General features: G+C 47.9%; 1 protein-coding gene across 31 annotated transcripts in view; it reads right to left on the bottom strand.

The window, feature by feature from the left end:
* The window catches only part of dlg2 (discs, large homolog 2 (Drosophila)), a 133,985-nt gene that overhangs the window by 13,148 nt on the left and 101,384 nt on the right, over window positions 1–19,453 (bottom strand). For 17 of the 31 annotated variants that reach the window (XM_060057107.1, XM_060057111.1, XM_060057104.1 and 14 more), the window contains 12 exons: window positions 18,531–18,700; window positions 17,837–17,973; window positions 16,602–16,746; window positions 15,914–16,079; window positions 11,507–11,566; window positions 10,867–11,022; window positions 8,448–8,604; window positions 5,896–5,998; window positions 4,541–4,585; window positions 2,258–2,372; window positions 1,661–1,837; window positions 946–1,021 (listed from right to left, as the gene is read on the bottom strand). In XM_060057107.1, the coding sequence (XP_059913090.1) occupies window positions 946–1,021; window positions 1,661–1,837; window positions 2,258–2,372; window positions 4,541–4,585; window positions 5,896–5,998; window positions 8,448–8,604; window positions 10,867–11,022; window positions 11,507–11,566; window positions 15,914–16,079; window positions 16,602–16,746; window positions 17,837–17,973; window positions 18,531–18,700 (1,507 nt within the window). The remainder of the gene's footprint in view (window positions 1–945; window positions 1,022–1,660; window positions 1,838–2,257; window positions 2,373–4,540; window positions 4,586–5,895; window positions 5,999–8,447; window positions 8,605–10,866; window positions 11,023–11,506; window positions 11,567–15,913; window positions 16,080–16,601; window positions 16,747–17,836; window positions 17,974–18,530; window positions 18,701–19,453) is intronic. The other 14 variants (XM_060057112.1, XM_060057110.1, XM_060057117.1 and 11 more) reach the window with 8 other exon arrangements.

Below are 19,453 nucleotides of genomic sequence, written 5' to 3'. Positions count from 1 at the left end.
GCCCATTACTGGCCGAAATCATTAGGCTTTACTTTAAAGCTAAGAAAAAATATAAAATATTTTTTTTTATTCATAAATGAAAAATACTTTTCTTGCAACTAACGGTTCAACATCAAACCGTCTTTCCTACAGCAGAACTTTTTTCTCCATAACCTCTGATATCCCACAGTTGCATCCAAGGCACAAAAGACACATAAATAAATGAAGATAAATAATACACAGGCAAGGTGAGACACGCAAAAAAAGGGTTGAAGGTATCATGCTGTGAGAAACTTAATCAGGGTATTGCCTCAGAAGAGAAACAAAATAAGCAAAACTGAGCATGCAGCCACAGGGAATGGAGGGGTGACTTTGGACTCAGAGGCAGAGGTGGAACGTACCCATGAAGGATAATCAATGGCTGTTTTACCGTGAGCCAAAATGGACCACGACACTGGAGGTGGAGGTGACACACTCTGTAGACCTCAATGATCGCCTCCCTCGCGGGAAATATTTGCATTTTGAAGACGCAAGCTTTTATGTGCATTAAGTGCAAATGAAAGGCCGGTTAATAGAGATTGGATATCTGCTTAGAAGTCTACCTTTCCCTCTTCATTTGGGAACTGGATTTTGTGATGTTGTATGGTAAGCATTAGATGAGGGGTATTCTGATGAAAGTGTATGTTCTTGCACACTAATACTCTTGTGTGTCATTAAATGAAATATAGCCAATGATCGAGTTACCCTATGCATGTATCTAAGAAAACACAGCGAACGGCTAAAACTACACTACATATCAGCGCAAAATATGCGTCTTAAAAATCAGTCCAAATGACACGCCTTGTCCGAACTTGACCGTTTCGTTCGTAAAGTTTTACGATTAACGCCCATGATGAGAACAACAAGTCAGCAGAAGATCCTTACTAGATCCCCAGATCCTTACTTGATATTTACAATCACACTCACCCCTTTGGAGTCGATGGAGCCCGGCTTGGCGTTGAACTTCACCGTCTTCAGACGTGCTCGCTCCTTCCGCTCCACCCTGCAGAGCGAGGACAGTCACTACGGGGGCCTTCATCCATTACCGAGAAATCACCACAGGGTCATCAACGATAAATTAATGTATGAGATGTCGATGAACGATTTCCTTGAATAATTAAAGACTTGGTTTAAAATGATTGCTTCAATAACCAATATGGTAATCCCCTATAAGACTAAAATCAGATAAAAATTTTTGCATCTCTGGTTTGATATAAGGAGCTATAGGTCCTGATTGGTTCAGGGCCTCCATCTTGCTTGTCAATCACAGAACATTAAGCAACGAGGGAGGAACCTTTTTGGCTTGTACAGTTTCATAATCCTTCTCTCTCTCTCTCTCTCTCTCTCTCTCTCTCTCTCTCTCTCTCTCTCTCTCTCTCTCTCTCTCTCTCTCTCTCTCTCTCTCTCTCTCTCTCTCTCTCTCTCTCTCTCTCTCTCTCTCTCTCTCTCTCTCTCTCTCTCTCTCTCTCTCCTCCTCCTCCTCCTCCTCCTCCCTCCCCTCCTCCTCCCTCCCTCCCTCCCTCCCCTCCCTCCCCCTCCTCCCCCTCCCCCTCCCCCCCCCCCCCCCCCCTACATTATCATTCAATTGAAGTGGAGGTTGTTTGTTAAGAAGATGGCCGCCGAACATTGGCTCTCTGCTGACCGTCTCTTGCTGGGGATGACGCCCATCTCGTCGCTGTCCCCGTGCGGCGTCACGCGGCGGGCCTGCCACCACTCATCATCAGAGGCGTTGATGACGTGCAGGATGTCTCCGTAGCGGAAGCTCAGACCCTGGCTGGGCAGCCCGCTGTCCTTGGCCTTCTCATAGTCGAACAGGGCCCTGGAAGCAGAGCGTCGAACACAGACAGACACACACACACACACGAAAAAAGACAGACACACACAAAGGGAGTCGATTGAGCACTTTGGCACAAAAAGAAATAAGAACGTCAGAAAGGAAGAAAGAAAGCTATAGAGAGAAAGAAGGACAGAGAGACAGAGATATATCCTCCTGGGACCTATACTGGCAATTTGGGATTGTCGCGAAAGGAGATAACGTTAACACACATCAGCCTCCGTCCACACTCTTCAATAAAAGTAATGGATGGAATCGGTTATTGGTATCAGCATTGGCAGTGATAAGCGAGAGAGAGCGAGAGAGAGCAAGAGCAAGATACAGAGAGACAGAGACAGAGAGATATTGCACCAGCTAAACGCTGCCAAAAGACTACTGTGGTAGAAAGGTTAGAACAGTCCCTACCTGACATAGAGGGACCTCTTCTGATTGGTTCGTAGCGACCCTGACCCAGAACTCATGCTGTGGTTCATCATCTGCTCCCGGAGGTCGTGGATCTTGGCCTCAAAACGTCCGTACTCTGGCCCGAGAAGGAGAGGAATAATCCCAGGGTCAACCCAGGCCAGTCTCCCAGGCCTTCAAAGGTCTGGCGCCGGATCAGAGTCAAGGGTTGGCTTGACTTGAATTCGGCGGGAGACCTTTTTTTATTACGGGGTAATAATCCGCGTTCAATAAATCCTACCAGAGATGCTCCTATTCTGAGTCAGCTCTTGGTTTAATGAGCCGTCTTTGGCACAGTGAAACCCAAAGCATTATTTGTAGCAATCACACGTGGGCATGCTCCCGTATTCAGGACACGGAAAAAGGTGGAATTGCCAAAGGTTGCCGTGCAGTCGTGAATTTCTGTCAGATCTCACCACACACAGCATAGCAAGGTCTACAAATTAGCTAGACAAATCCCATGACAATTGTTCTTTCAGGCTGCCAGCGGGAATTTACCACGAAAATGACAAAATCACCTAATGATGCTGTTTCAATTGCTTCAAAAGGATTTTCACTGTATTAACGTCTGACAATTCTTCTTCTCATTAAAATAAACACTAAGTCATAAGTAACGTAGAGTTAACCAAGTATTTCTCTCCCTGTTCCATTAGCAATAGAAGCTAGTGAATTGTCGTAGGTACTGACATTTGAACACCACTTGAAAGTTAATGCAATTCTCACACACATAGAAAAACAAAATCTAAAATCAGCAAACATTTGGGAACAAACCCCCTCCAGCGGTCCAGCCACTTCCCTGGAGGACATGCATGCCCTCTAGTCCCTCGAGGGCTGAATACCTCTCCCTGTGCTGCAGCCCCATTAGAAACCCACCTACCTCTCCTGGTCTCTATTGCAGCGACTCAACCGAAATTATTCATCGTGGGGGTCAGTGGACCGGTGATTACGGAAGTGTCGAGGTGGAATAACTAGTTTCTGACCCTGTACAACCCTTTTCGTACCTTGCTCTATTGAGAATATTGATCTGTTGGCCATTCTTTTTTTATTGAACCGTTACCTATTCAGGTTTGTTTCATTGAGGTTGAGCACCTCTTTGGCAAGAGAGACCTGATAGCATAACATTTGATTACAATGAGGCTGCAGACCTTGGTTATCGAACCCAGAAGCTTTGGCCTGGAGTCAAGCTTCCAAGTCACGATGCGATCCTGCCCCGTACCTCATTGTAAATTCAGTGGGGGATCAACCTTGCATGTGTTTCAAGGTTCTCAACAAGTATAGATCAGAGAGCAATTGTTATATCAAGATCTAACAACTTATATTAAGCCAATGCCCTGCAGACAAAGCTTTGATTCATTTCAGAGTTTGACTCAGAGTTTGGCTGCATTTGTACAACCGATCAACAGAGACAAATTACAATACACAGTACAATTGATTTGTAGATACCAAGAGAGATACTCTTTGTCATCTCTCAAATTATCTGTTTCCTGTGGATACGGAATCAGGTTGTGGGTTAATGAAACCATGAAACCGCAGATGTAGACTGCAGCCTTACGGCTCTCATACCCACCAAGATGTATCTGTTTAAGCCACATCCTCAGCTACAACTGTTTTTCTAAGATTCACAAGTGGAAAATACTACTTCTCATGACATGAGCTGAATGTCATTCAACTACCTTGTCATTTTAAACATTACAAATATATACCGGTAGTTGCACTACAAATTTATAACGCGTAATAAACCAGGTATGGTTCATCATATATTGGCTGCCTCATACACTGGATGTCTCTCCAATTTGGGTTCAAAACACAACACAGCTCTTCTGCAGAGGACATCTTTACATACACATTTAATTCTAGGATGGGAGGAGCCAGTATATGGGTTTGGGAGAACGGACTACACATTCAGGGCTTGGCTTCAAGACCAGGGACGAGAAGTCAAAAAGTACACAAGGACAAGTGAGGAGGGGGGGTTTTCAAAAGTGCACAGTCGAGGATTGAGAAAATAATGATATATCTATATTATCGTAATATGGGATAAAAATATACGTAATTTCTTCAAGGGGGTGGGGGGTGGGGGGGGGGGGAGGGTTGTTATTAACAACAAGACATGCCCGGTGGTTAAATAGGGTGTAGTTGGCTGTTGTCTGTAGTTGCAGTCATTCACTTGTTGTTTTTCCCCACCCCCACCCCCTACAGCGGTGAATGATGCCACTACACAGAGCAACCGCCGGTGCCAGCAGCACAAACCTGGTGCTGGAGAAGGGCCCCGGCATGGTGAGCATAGGGCAAGTTCTGATGGGCGAGAGAAGAGAGAGGAGCCGTTAGTGGGAGCGGGGCCAGCCAGGCCCGGTTGGTCTGCTGGGCACGGTGGCCGTTTCAGACACAGAAGCGCAATTGGGACCGCACACATTTATTTGTATTTTTTTGGTTTAGGTTTGATTGCTATGTGAGCGGCAGGAGACGATGCTCCGTTAAGCACATTAATATCGTCCTGTTCCGGTCCTTAATGCGTATGGATCATTCCAGGCTGACACGCTGTAATACGGTAGCGTCCCATTTTTGGCACCGTTGCTAAATTCCGTGGAAATGTTCTCGCTTCGACGGAGCATAAAAAGAGACCGCACTTGGAATAGAATCATGGCGGCAATAATTAGCGAGACGATAATAGATGACATTGATGAGAGGCCTGGCACATGAGCTTTAGTGGGGAGTAGTACGTTTTTTCCTTTGCTCAGTGTGAGCTCTTTAACCATGAGTTATTTCCTTTGCGGGCTGGCGGTACTTCCTGTAAGCATAATCAGATCAGGTGAGGCGGGTTACCTTACCTGACCTGTGTTTTTCACTGTAGGGCGCCAACAGTGGTTGATTGCCTAGGTGGTTGCTGGGAATAGTATCTCTATTATATTTGTGTCTTTTAATACATGTGTTTGTGCAGATGGCCACAATAAAAGACGCAGAGAAACAATTCAGTATGGCGTCATTGGCTGTGTAGATTAAATGTTTTGTCATTTAGAGCGGATCGATAATCAGGTAAAGAGAGATTTCAGAAAACATGGCAAATAACCAGACTTTCCTCTTTCCCAGTTCTACACTAGTAGTCCTCAGATCCTAACTACTACCCAGTACACACGTACAGACAGAGTGGGTGTACGATTTATAAACAACAGTAAGAATTGTCCTCATTTGTTTTTAGAACCATAGTTAGTTCCATAGTTTCCACCTTAAGGTGTTTTTTTTATATAAAAGTTGAACATGAGGTTCTAGCCTTAAAAGTTTACAACCAAAACTAGACTGTACAGAAAGCTCGATCTATGATCGGCTATTGCAATGGTAATTTTATGATTGGCTCAAAGGAGTTCAAGTCAAAAGGATGTCATTTCAGACCGCACAAAATAAGCCACAGAATAAGACCCAAATCAACCCTTCAAATGCTCCTGAACACTTTGTAGAGAGTCGAGTCCAAAAGAGTTGATTCTAAAAACAGCCAGTCTTAACCCAACACTGTGGAATCCAGTAAATACTTTGATTTAGTCACAGTTTGTATCACCCGGTGAAATGCGCATCCCTGGCTAACACCTGGCTGGCTGGTTGTCAGTGCTCACCTTCAGGCCGGTACTGGGCCACAATGGTGACCATCTGGCCCGCCCCCTTCAGTGCGGCGGCAGCCTGCTCGTGGGTGGCCCCTCGCAGGTCAATGCCGTTCACCTGTCCACACAGCATGAGGAGAATCAGGGAGGTTAGTTATGGACTGGAGGAGGAAGAGAGAGAGGAAGGACAAAGACAGAGAGCGAGCGAGAAAGAGAAAGAGAAAGAGAAAGAGAGAGAGAGAGAGAGAGAGAGAGAGAGAGAGGGGGGGGGGAGAGAACTAGGCTAGGACAGACATAACATCACTTTTGATGTCATACCATTTATGGAGGTGTTTACTAGGCCGATAAAGATTTGAAAGCAGTTTACGTTTTATTTTAAGAGTAACCACAACAATAAATCCAAACCTTAGGGAAAGCATTACACACACACACACACACACACACACACACACACACACACACACACACACACACACACACACACACACACACACACACACACACTATTTGGCCTAGTTTGTATAGTTAAATACACCCCATTTCACTAAATTGAGCTGCATCTGGGACATTTCGATTTTAGTGTGTTGGGTTGCATATAAACCGATGGGGGCTGAAGTGTGAAGTATGTGTGGAAATCCACCCCCCACCCCCCGACACACACAAACACACACACTGTTAACGATAGAAACAAGCAAACATGTGTTGCCATGCCGTAGTTACAAACCTAACAGAAACAGGAATAAAGAGAGAGACTGGAGAGAAAGCGGGGGCGAGCGAGAGAGAAAAAATAGAGAGAGAGAGAGAGAGAGAGAGAGAGAGAGAGAGAGAGAGAGAGAGAGAGAGAGAGAGAGAGAGAGAGAGAGAGAGAGAGAGAGAGAGAGAGAGAGAGAGAGAGAGAGAGAATGACAGAGAGTGAAGAGGTTATTCTTAGACCTGAAAACGAGGGCACCACTGGAGCACTAACCGCTTGCCTTCATCAGGGAAGACTCAGGTGGTGATTGGACTGAAATGGGCTGGGTGACAGGTGCCCGGCTGGTTTAACACCGCGTTCAGAGAACTAGCCCTGCAACAGGCCCGCCACAATCTGCTCCGCTCTACGGAGCGCTGCACCGGGGCCTGTTACAAGCTGCCATGATCGTCACCTCTCATTTACTGCTCCTCCAGGAGTGCGTGTGTGTGAGTGTGGTCCTAATATTACAAGATAATTGACCTAGATTCTGGATTCGTTACGCGTACATTCCGCTGGCTTTTCAGTCAAATTATCATTCGACCTTGCTGTGAAGTTGCAGGCGTCTCACAGCAACTGCTTGGCTGTAAAGAGTTTCCGTGAAAATGCTCACGAAATGAAGCAGAAGGCGATTGTGAATCTGTTAGAATGATCCATTGCAGTTTATTTATATCCCTGTAGCAGCTATTTATATCTTTATAGCAGAAAGTGTGCAAGACCAAAAATATCCAGTTTTGATCCCTTTGAGCCAGAAGTACATTAGCGGCAGTTTTATAATAAGCTTAATTACATCACTGGGCTGATCTAGGCCACTGGACTATAGTTGAAGAGGTCAGCGGGAAAATGCATGCTATACAATCGTCCTATCGCAGTACGGGGTGGGAGGTTCATAGTTTGGGTAACACTGTTTTATTAAGCAATCAAAACGATTCATGCTGTTGATTGTGCTACTGCTTTGACCGTTTTGAGTATTGAGTGCATGAAATTCAACCGCCGATGCACAAGTTGAGATAGGGTTTTGTGTAAAACCGAAATATGGATCTAATGATACACATCCATGTATTGTTCTATACTCCACTGTGACCCTTCATTGTGCTTAGCACTATATGATCTGATTCTCTGGCATATACAAAGCTCTACTCAGAGTCCCAGGGAACACTAAAGGGCTGGAGCTTTGGACAGAGAACGGAGGAGGGAGGAGAGAGGAGAGGAGATAGGGACACAGTAAGAGAGGAGCCTAAGGAGAAAGGGCTAAGGGGAGATGGATGAGGAGAGGGGACAGAGGGCAATACGTCGGCCAAAGGAGAGAGGAATAGATGAGAGAGGACATAGGATAGGACATAGGACAGAGGAGAGAGGGAAGAGTACTTAGGAGAGAGGACTAGGTGAGAGAGGACTTAGGACACAGGAGAGGACATAGGAGAGAAGAGAGCGGAATGAGGAGAGAGGGCTAGGTGAGAGAGGACATAGTACAAAGGAGAGAGGACAGAGTCCTTAGTAGAGAGGACTTGGTGAGAGAGGAGAGGACATATGACACAGGAGAGAGGACAGAGTCCTTAGTAGAGAGGACTTGGTGAGAGAGGAGAGGTGATAGGACACAGGAGAGAGAGGAGAGGACTTAGGTGAGAAAGGACAAAGCAGAGGACATAGGACACAGGAGAGGACTTAGGAGAGAAGGGAGCGCAGAATTAGAAGAGACATAGCAGAGAGGACAGAGCACTTAGGAGAGACGACTAATTGAGAGAGGACAGAGGAGAGGACTCAGGACACATGACGGAGGGCAGATAACACAGGAGAGGGCGGATAGCCCTCCAGACAGAGGGAGGCGGTTGAGACTCACCGAGAGGATCTGGTCTCCCCTCCTCAGCTCCCCGCTGAGGTCGGCCGGCCCCCCGGCCAGGATGAAGGACACGAAGATGCCCTCGCCGTCCTCACCGCCCACGATGTTGAAGCCCAGGCCGGTGGAGCCCTTGTGGAGCACCATCTTGCGCGGCTCCCTGTACACGCAGTTCAGGTAGTACATGAGCTCGGGAGACTCCGACGGGCGGTGCATCCTCACACACCAGCCGCTCACGCTCACACACACCGCGACACCCCCCCAAAGACAGACCGTGGGTGGACAACACAAGAAGAGGTGGAAGAAGAGGGAAGGAAGAAGAAAGAAACGTGCACGGACGGTGGGGCACGTGGCCGGGACGCGCGCCGTACGGACTGAGGGACGGACGGACGCAGGGCGATCTCGGTGATACACCGGGAGAAGGGCGAGCGATAAGATAAAAAGGGAAGAGAAAAGGGAGACGGGGAGAGAGAGAGCGAGAGAGGCAGAGAAAGAGAGAGAGAGCCACAGGGGGATAGTGCTCTACTTAGGAGGACTTGTCCCAATTTGAACAAGAGGGATCCCATCACGTACTATCTCTTACTAGCCCTTCCAAAGACGCACACACACACACACACACACACACGCACAAACACACGGCCAACAGCCCTCATATTGTGTAATCGTTTACTTTTCTCTTTATTCCTTCGTCTGGACAAATGCCACCATGCTTATCTGCCGTAACACAATTAGATTGTACAGGAAGTACAAGAATATATAGCTATATGCTCCCTTTCACGGACCAACCACAAACATCGTCTATGCTGGTGATATACTGTCCCCTACTGTCAGGTAAATGAACTGCAGTGATGTTGCCAAAAAAAAACATCATTGCGACATCCCACGTCAATCACTGCAGGACATTTCCCTACAGGGCCTTCCTGCACTGAAGCTCTTGAAACCTTTGTGTTTGCAGCAGGCTCTTTCGAGAATTGTGGGTCTCAAGAGGTAAGACCAGGAAACGGTTGTTGCATCGGGTATCTGCACCAAGCAATCACAGCCCCTTCATCCCCCATCATCCCCGAACACACAGGGCTCCGTGTTCGGGGACACAAGACGCGTGGCTCAGGATAAGCGCAGGTCGCAGGCTGACAAAAGAAATCCAACCCTCCAGGGGCGAGGGCACCGGAGGGCTCGCATCATGGTCGGGTTCGTCTGTGTTTTTTATCGGGACATCAGCCTTTCTGTGTGGTCAGGTGTATCTCCTCACGGGGCAAAGCAAAACCCACATAAAACGTGCATGTTCTGATAAGCAGACACTTAAGCCGGTGTGATTCATGTCGTTTCTGCTGGTGTTTTGTAAGGCACATTTATAGGCCTACACGTTTGTCATTTGAATAAAGCTTTACTCTTTGGAAATGCTTCTTTATTATCATCATTGTCAATGTTATAATATCTCACGTAAACCATGTCTCTTTGTGTGAAATGTGCCCGAAAGTCCCACATTTGAGAAAACATTTAAGGTGTTCAACAGGTGGGAATTAATATTAATTATCATTAACGACTTTCTAGAAGAAAACCGCATGAAATTGAAACTGTTCTGAGCTAGTCACGTTGAGATCGGGCTGAAAAAATGTCCTCACAGTGAGGTCCAATGCGAGTGGAACCCAAACGGAGGTCAAAAGATCCGGGCCGAAGTCACCTCGTTCTCCATGAGCCCCACAGCCACCGGCTATAAAAGTGGTTGGCATGTCAGACGACACAACAGCCTGGAGTCCCCCCGCTCAACCTGAGGGAGGGATGTGATGGAGAACATACGGAGCGCTGTTAGCCTGTAAGCAGAGGTCAGGGTTGCTCTCCGAGGACACGCGTCCCTGTTCTCAGTCCTGCAACAGCCTCGTCAGAATCCAAGTCCCACTTTGGTACACTCCAGTGTGAAAAGCCTCTCCTTGCGATTTGTTTCTCTGTGTAAATCACAGTTTAAAGTAGAGCAAGCTACAAAAAAAAAAGGAAAAATGCTCAAGGAGAAATTTGCTTAAATTTGCTTTAGTGACACCGACTTCCCCCCCGACAGGAGCAGGGGAGCCACGAAAGTGTTGGAACTCCAATGACGGAGACCCCGACCTGCACAATGTGTCGGGGGAAGATAAGCGCCAGGCTTCCCATTAACCGTACCGGGAGAAATAAATAAATCACAGCGGCCAAAAAATTTGAGAGGCTTGCGGGTTTTAGTGAGGGAGAGTTGTTGGGGTGACGGCGGCGGTGGGGAGGATGATGATGATGATGATGATGATGATGATGATGATTGTGATGCTGGGGGATGGGGGGGTTTTGGGGTGGCATGCACATGACGAAAGAGCCAAAGCCCTTCAGGAATGGCGTGGGGGTGGAGTTGGTGACGGTGGAGGTGGTGGGTGGGGGGTTCACGGAATGGCGGTATTACCTGGTGACGTCCGTGTCGGGGAACAGGCCTAAGTGATAGGTGGGGAAGGGGACGGAGTGGAGGAGGCTCTTGTCGTCCTCCAGGGGAGAGTAGTGTCGAGGGGAGGGCAGTTTGTCACACAGTTTGTTCACAGTGCTGTAAACGGGCTCGGGAGGCCTGGGGGCGGGGGAGGGAGGGGGGAGGTAGGGGAGCAGGGGGAGGGCAGGGGGTGAGGAGTTGGGGATTAGGGAGTGAAAGACAAGAACTGAGGTTAGTGCCCGGTGTGAAGGAAATAGAAGTGGTGAGGGTAGAGAGGAGAGGGTAGAGGGTGAGGGGTGAAGGGAGAGGGGAGAGGGGAGAGGGGAGAGGGGAGAGGGGAGAGGGGAGAGGGGTGGAACACATTTCTGTTTCAGGAAAACAGAGAAAGGCGGCGAGAAGAGGGGGAAGACAGGAAAGGACGTAATACAGGCAACGGAGCAAGATAGCAGGAAATAAACAAATGGGAAAAAAAGACGCCATGAATACCAGATCCAATAAATTGGAAGAAAAACAAGCTGGGAGGGGGTGTGGGGTGGGGTCTGGCAGGGGGGTGGGGGGGGTGATGAAGGACGAGTGGGCGTGGTCCCGCAGCGTGCAGTATGCAGACGGGGGCGGTTCTCACCTAAGCTGGAAATGCTGGGACTCAAACCTGTGACCGTCGCTGTCGTCTAGCGATGGGTTTCTAATAGGGGAGGCGGAGGGCAAAAAGACATCGTGAGTCACTTTGGCGTGTGCAGGCCGCTCGTTCACACACTCTCCTGCTCATGGGCATCACAGCCGCTTTATTTATAACCGACAAGACCCCGGACACAAAAATAACCCAGACGTTGAAGAGTACAATGCTCAATGTTATCTTTTCATTAATACTTTTCAAATTATGAAACTTATTATTTATATGATCCAAAAGTTAATTCAATGCAATGTTTACATGGAGGTTGAATTTAGAACAGACTCACAACATAAAGGCATGCGACAGAGAACCAGACGGATATAGCGTGAGGTCATGACAGACGGGCGGACGGACTCTAATGGAGACGGCTTCAGAGACGGGGGCGCACATCCTCGGACACACTGAAGAGGACACGCCGTTGCCGTGCGATCTTCTTCACTCAAGGGACATCACATCATCATCATCATCATCGCCACCTAACCGGATTCTGATTTGAATACCTCCCCTCCCGTGCACATGGCCGGAGCCAGATCCACGCTGTACACAGTGGTGTAGCGATCGGTGCTCTAAACAGAGAAGCATAGACGTGCAAGCCTGCCTCTCAGTGTGAACGGAATGTGAAATCATGTGCAGTGTTTCGGAGGCCGTACTGTCCGAGAGTGCACAGAAGAGCTGTTTATGCGCTGAATGTGTATCTGCACGACTGATGATTCGCTGTGTGTGTGTGTGTGTGTGTGTGTGTGTGTGTGTGTGTGTGTGTGTGTGTGTGTGTGTGTGCTTGTGTGTTCGTGTATGTGCGTCCGTGCGTGAACAAAGTTTGTTGTGATGCTGGGAGCTACAGTTCTGCTACTGCAGATTAAATTTGAGTCGACTAATAGGCAGTGTACAAATTAGCATACTCCACAGCTCACTAACACAGCCATATACATACACACACACACACACACACACACACACACACACACACACGCACACTGCTTAATCAGTCTCCCACACAAATGCACACTGCATACATGGACATGACAACAGGAACTACATCATCCACACACACACACACACACACACACACACACACACACACACACACACAGACTGTCACTATATGCCCTCCGCGGGCGAGCTCTCTGCCTGACAGACTGTCACGTGCCCATGTGTATTATGTAGCTACTGGCAGTCTACAGCTGACTGAACTGATCGTGGGCCCTAAGGATTCTGGGAGAGCGGGGCTGAGCCATAGCGATACCGTGGTCGAGGGCCGCAGTCCATTTCATTTGTGCCAGCGTTTTGACGCGCGGGCCGTGGAGTCAGTGTCCGCTCGTTCATGATGCGACTCAGACAGACATTTCTCTAAGCTCCCTGTCCATCCGTCCACGACGTCGGAGTCTGGCACAGACAGGGAGAGACGTGGAGATGGTGGCTCACCAGAACTGGACAACGCCAGGTTTAGGCAAAGTAAACACACCCAACAAGTCTTGTTCTTCTCTATCCCCCTTATATTTGTAAGTGCAATTCTGACTTTTGGGATGTGCTTCTGCAATAGCACTGTCCTAGCGGTCTGTGAGGTTTTCAAATCAACAATACGTAGACTGGGCACTGTGGAAATACATAGGTTTGAAGGAATCTGTGGAAATACACAGATTTTAAGGAATCCTCTTCTGAGAGCTCTGTCTTGCCACCCACTTCAGGCCCGGGCTCTGTGCTGTCTGGAACGGCCTCATCTGTGTGCCTATGAGCCCAGATTCCATACTAAGGCCTTGGCTGTCAGGGGCAGATAGTCTGGTGGGTAGGGTGTTGGGTTGGAGCCCAAGTGTACCTGTAGGCTTGCAAGATGCCCTAACCCCTACAGCTGCTCAATGAAGACACTTTGGACCTCTTGTTATATCGGTCGATATGAATATCATTTAATGTTGCATATCTTTATAATGTGGAACATAGTAGCGTCTCATTCAGCCCTAAGCAAGGTTTTAAAATATATATATTTTGGGTGATATGCATTTTTCATGTTGAATAAGCACTATTTGGTACTAAATCACCGGCGGTGGAGTTTTAATCCAAAGTGGATCTGAAATATTCCGGACAACAAATTGAGTGTCACATTTGCCTCGGTATGCGCTTCACTAACCACATCAACTGCCGGCGTGAAGACACTGCCGGGGATATGAGGAGAACCGCCAGAGGGACGGTCAAGACGTCTGGAGCGCCTTTGCTGAATCATTCATAACCCCCTGACGTGTTTCTGGCCAGAGACGAGGACGGAGCGTTAATCCGGACTGGCAGGAGGACGAGGAAGCAGAGAGAGCGGGTGGGGAGCGACTCAAGGTGGCATTTAGAAACAGTTGAGTTCCATCAATCTCCCCCCCCCCCCCCCCCAAACTCACTCTCATTCCAAACACGCGTAGCCGGAGTACGACTCGGGGGCCTTTTCCAGTTCACAATTCTCTTTGAGATTTGTAAAGTCTCCCCAGAGGGAGTGAGGCGCTGCTGGTCGTTTGTTAATCGGGAAATTAAAGGGCAGGTTTTCAAAGAGAATTGTAAGCGGAGCGAATGAGAGGGGAAACGTGGTTAATATGGACGCTCAGACCGTTCAGTTAGCCTTTCTCTTGTAAAACAGGAAGATTTAGATATAAAAGGAGACGACTGTGGGGAGAGATCATAATCCTCATTAAATTGTTGTATTTAAAACTTCCTCTACCCTCTAGGGAGGAATGCATGCCATAAGTAGAAATCCATCTTCTCGTCGCAACATGCTTTTGACCTTTACGGTTAAAATCCTCAATACCACCACAGGTCGACGACTTGTTTCAAATTAAACATCTACTCACGCCCTCCGTCTTACTACGCGAGAACGTTAACTACCTTGACGAGGGGAGGATGGCCGTTAAATGTGAACAATGGCTGCCCAAGTTATGGCGGTGTGGAAGGTCACGCAGTGAGGTAACGCAGTACTTAAAGCTCAGAACAAATGTTTAATCCTCTTAGCTCGGCCACAGAGACGAGGCAGGGAGGAGGGGTAAGTCTTCGGAGAACAAAAGGATTTATAGGAAGTGCCCATCCTCGCCGATTGTTCCAACAAACAGGCTATCTGCCATCCCGCCTTGGACGCAGCTCAGTCCCGCTTTCACCGTTTGGGTTTGGGGACGGGCGGCTGCATCCTCGTTACGGCACACAGGAATGTTTTATGAGTGTTATTGCCATTCCGGAAATTCCATACCGGTACGAATAAAAATACTAAAATACGTCATGATAGTAACGATGACTATACGATTTTTTTCTTTTGCCAAAGTTTTGCCTTTCTCCGGTTAAGCCTTTCTCTTGTTATTGTTTGTCCTTGGTAACGCACCGACCATGATCGTGAATCATGGTTTGTGCAGTCTAATCCCGATCCAGCAGCAACAGGGTGAGGGAGAGAGAAGGACACTGCAGACGACATCTAGAATTTTAAGCTTAGAACAACTCCACTGGCAAACTCGAAAAAAGCAGAACTAAAATCAAAACATGTGTCCACTACTGATGATGTAAAAGCTGTGAAAGAGGAGTGAGGGGGAAGGGGGGGCAGAAGGCTCCCATCTCTGTTCTGACCTCAGTTGTACCCAAAGCATACCATCTACTGATACTCTCCAGTGTTTTGTGGATGTGCAACTACAAAACACAACAACCAATACAACACGCTGACAGCTATTGACTAATTGTCCAGTTGTCGACAGACTGTCACTAGTGGCTCCATATTTGGAGCCGCACTGGTCAAATTTTTTTTTCCGACAGATCAGATAGCTCGAAAAATATCATACCAATCATACCAAGCAATGCTTACATTGACCATATGGGAGGTAATTCAAGAGGCTGAGAGTGCGAGAGCAGTTGAAAAGTCAAGTAGAAAAAGAGGCTAATTTCTTCCAAATGATATAGGGTACATTCCCACTTTTGTCTCCCGTTAAGGACTTACAAAGCAATCTCTCTTTTGCAAATGTCCGTTATTGTCCTAACTGTTTAGTTTCCCTTAAATGGCTCCCCCGACTTTAAGCCAATCACAAGAAAGCAAGTACAACAAATTGTGTTTTACTGTCTCTGTCGTGGTGATGACGAGTGTTTGCTTACTCTTCCAACACACACACACAATCACATACGCACACACACAAACACACACACACACGCACACACACACACACACCATCCAAAGGCTCAACATTACACAACAAGAAAACACAACGGCTAAACCATTAGGGAGAACACGATGGAACAGCGATGGAGAAGGGTGGAGGAGGGTGGAGGAGGGTGGAGGCGGGTGGGGGGCCGACAGGGACACAGAGACACCGACGTCTACCTGGAGGAAGGTGCGGTAGGAAAGCAGGAACTAATTACCGTAAGAAGGAAAAACCGTCCAACCTGTTCACGTCCTCGTCGCCCAGCAGGTGCTTGGGGATGGGGGAGTAACTCCCGGGGGAGATGGGCGGGAGCCCCGACTTATACTCCAGGGCGCCGATGTTTCCCGTTGAAGAGATATGGTTTTCCATGGTGGGAGAGAATGCTGTGTGTGTGTTGGTGTGTTTGAGTGTGAGTGTGTGTTGGTGTGTTTGAGTGTGAGTGTGTGTGTGTTTGGTGAGGGTAAGGATGGATTAGGGTAGACATAGAGGGATGACAAAAAAGAGAGAGAGCGAGGAATTGAGAGAGGAACACAGAAGGATGCGATAGACAGCGCCCGCGTTTGCCCGGCACTGAGGCTTCTCTAACTAGCTAGCTGCCTTAGCTAGCTTCTTCACTGAGAGCAGGGCATTATCCGAGCAGGAGCCCAAGCGTAGATTAGCGCATCCTGACAGCTCACGGTCGGGATTAAAGCAAACCTTTGTGAAACACCCCTAATTTACACTCAACTTCATGTTCATTTGCACAAACTCTTAACACAAAATCCACTTAGCCTCACTTTCTCAACCTAGATAATCGTGCCGATGCTAATAACAGCTCCAAACCAAACAACGATGGTTCTATGTGTTCTTGGTTTTCTCTGAGGTAATTCATTAGCTAGAAGGGGAGAAGGCGAAGGGGAACTCACAGTGCGTTATGTCCGGAGGCCCATAGGGGTCCGACAGGTACACGTTGGTGGGCTTGCCGACCTTCAGGTAGACCACGTCCGAGGTGTTCTTCAGTATGGCCACCGCCTCCTCGTGGGACACCTCCTCCAGGGTGTAGTTGTTTACCTGTGTGTGTGTGTTTGTGTGCGTGCGTGCGTGCGTGCGTGCGTGCGTGCGTGCGTGCGTGCGTGCGTGTGTGTGTGTGTGTGTGTATGTGTGTTTGTATATGTGTGTACCCCACCGGGACAGATAGATACAGAGAGAGAATCAGAGAGAGAGAGAGAGAGAGAGAAAGAGATTAAGAGATTAAGAGGGCAACAAAGACAGAGAGACGGTCGATTGTTGATGACTTGTTAAAAAGCCAACCTATTGTTGCTCATACACTCCTCCCTGTTGCTGCGCCCTCCCTCCCTCCCACACACTCCTTCACTCCCACTCCCTCACTCCCTCCCTCACTCCCTCCCACTCCCTCCCTGTATGCCGGCTAACCAGATTATGACAGATGGGCTTGGGGAGGGCTGCACGACGGTGGGATGGGAGGTAATTCAATTAGGCGCTGGTATAACAAGAAGGCGCCCCGCCGAAGAGGTGCCCTAATAGCTGAGGAGCCAGCTGAGCTATACTGACATGACAAAGCAGGAAGGCATGGGCGGTCTCTGCCGCCGCATGCCTCACAGGTGCATCGGCGGCGGCTCGGCCTCACAAGAGGTTTGGATAAGTGGCTAAGCAAGTGGGGGAGGTTACTGACTGAAAAGAAAATGGTACAAATTGACAGCTCATAATTATATTCACATCATAAAGTCACACTGCATAGATTTAGCTAACTTCACGCAAAACAAATCGAATAATGGGAAGCTGCGGGACACTGTTGCTCATCGGACAGAGCCTTTTGTGTTTGTGCTTGGTTTGGGATTTTTATCCTTATAGGACTGCTTAGGATGAGGAGTTTTGTTTAAAGTGGAAAGCTCTTAAAATATAGATTTTTCGACCAATCAGATCACTCAGAAAATAATATTTCTCTTTTCAACCTATCATATCGCATCCTTTTGGACAAATCAGATCGCTCGAAAAATATTTATTTGGATTGGTATCATTATAGGCCTGCTTAGGGTGAGGAGTCTTGTTAAAAGGGGACCTGTGCAGCCCTTTGAGCCTGAGACGGTTGGTGTAATGTACTGTGTTTCTGAGTTCAGTGGTCGGCGAGAGGATCCCTCACCATGAGCAGCCGGTCTCCCACTTGTAGCCGGGTGTCCTTCTGGGCCGCTCCCCCGTCGATGATCTTGGTGACGTAGATGCTGTTGTCTCCGGGGATGTGCTGGTTTCCGACCCCGCCTGCTATGCTGAACCCCAGCCCTGTGTGTGTGGACAAGATTAGCTTAGCATGCAAAGTAGCACGTGCATAGCCATGGAGCTATGCACATAGCTCCATGGCTAACAGTTTTAGCTAGCTGGATACCAATAGCAAGATGCAGAATTTGTGGAAGCCTCTAACTCAACATAATTCTTTATCTATACACAATTTTTCCTTAAAAGTCAAATTAGGTTTTATTATTTTTAACTTTAATTCAAATTAGAATAATTTCAAAGCACAATATCGATTCAATTCATCCTATGCGGTGCTAACTGTTTATAAAAAACACCATTAGCAAAGAAATTGCTGAGTCATAGTATTTGTAATTTGACTTGAATGTCGCGGCCGCACTCATTTCAACTTATTTATACTTTACCTAATTAATCTATAAATTCCTAATTCATCTATCAATTAATTGCAATGCTCCACAATTTGCTAATGGCAGAGTTCAAAATCACCATTTTGATTAATATTAATTTAATTGAGCAGCCTTACTAACCAGCACTAGAGACTATTCCAGCCCCCCCCAGACATTCCCCCGGCCCCCGTCCCCTCCCACCTTTGGGTCCCTTGATGAGCTTGATCTCCAGGACGGTCTCCAGCATGGGCCGGCGGCGCCGCACGTACAGCCGCACGATGGAGCCCGCCACCTTCAGGGCCTCCACGGCCTTACTGTGGGACACCTCCCACACGTCCGAGTCGTTCACCCGCAGGATGCAGTCGTTCACCCTGGGGAGCAAGGGGAGGAAGTGAGACGCATGGCCGCCCACCATCCACCGGTAGCTACACGGATAGATAGGTTGGAAACGCACGCTTATCGACACGCGCGCCCGCTGCAGTATCTACGTACTCAGAAGGGGGGACTTTTCAATACTTATTAAAACCAGCACTCGCTTTAGAAGTGCTGTTTTTCAATATTTATGCAAGATTAAGGGCTCCCTGTGGAGCTTGCCACTAGATTTTCTGATAACTTGCCTGTGAAAGCAGAACAGACATGGGCACAGGGCACATCGGCTTCTGCATAGATGCTAAGTCTGCTTCAGGACGCAGGTTTGCAATGAACCACTGCTTTTCTACTGGGAGACGTTCATGTGTGACTAAGTGTGTGTGTGTGTGTGTGTGTGTGTGTGTGGTGAGAGGCAGCGTTTGAATTCCCAGAGGTTAGGGATACAACATCCATGCCCTAACACTCAAGGACACACATCCCCCTTGAGGCCCTGCAGTGGAGCCAGCTGGGACCCGACACACACACACACACACACACACACACACACACACACACACACACACACACACACACACACACACACACACACACACACACACACACACACACACACACACACACACTAAGTGGCAAGCAGAGCGAAATAATCTGAATACTTACACACTTATGGAGCTTAAATCAAGTCAAAACGCTCTTAACTTTCTTCATCATAACTAAGGATCACTTGAACTTTGTAATTTCTCTCCCTCGTCTCA

Source organism: Gadus macrocephalus, chromosome 7 (genome assembly GCF_031168955.1).
Source record: "Gadus macrocephalus chromosome 7, ASM3116895v1".
NCBI classification, from domain to species: Eukaryota; Metazoa; Chordata; class Actinopteri; order Gadiformes; family Gadidae; genus Gadus; species Gadus macrocephalus.
The sequence above is the reverse complement of the archived record's forward strand: the minus strand, read 5'-3'. Positions and strand labels throughout refer to the sequence as shown.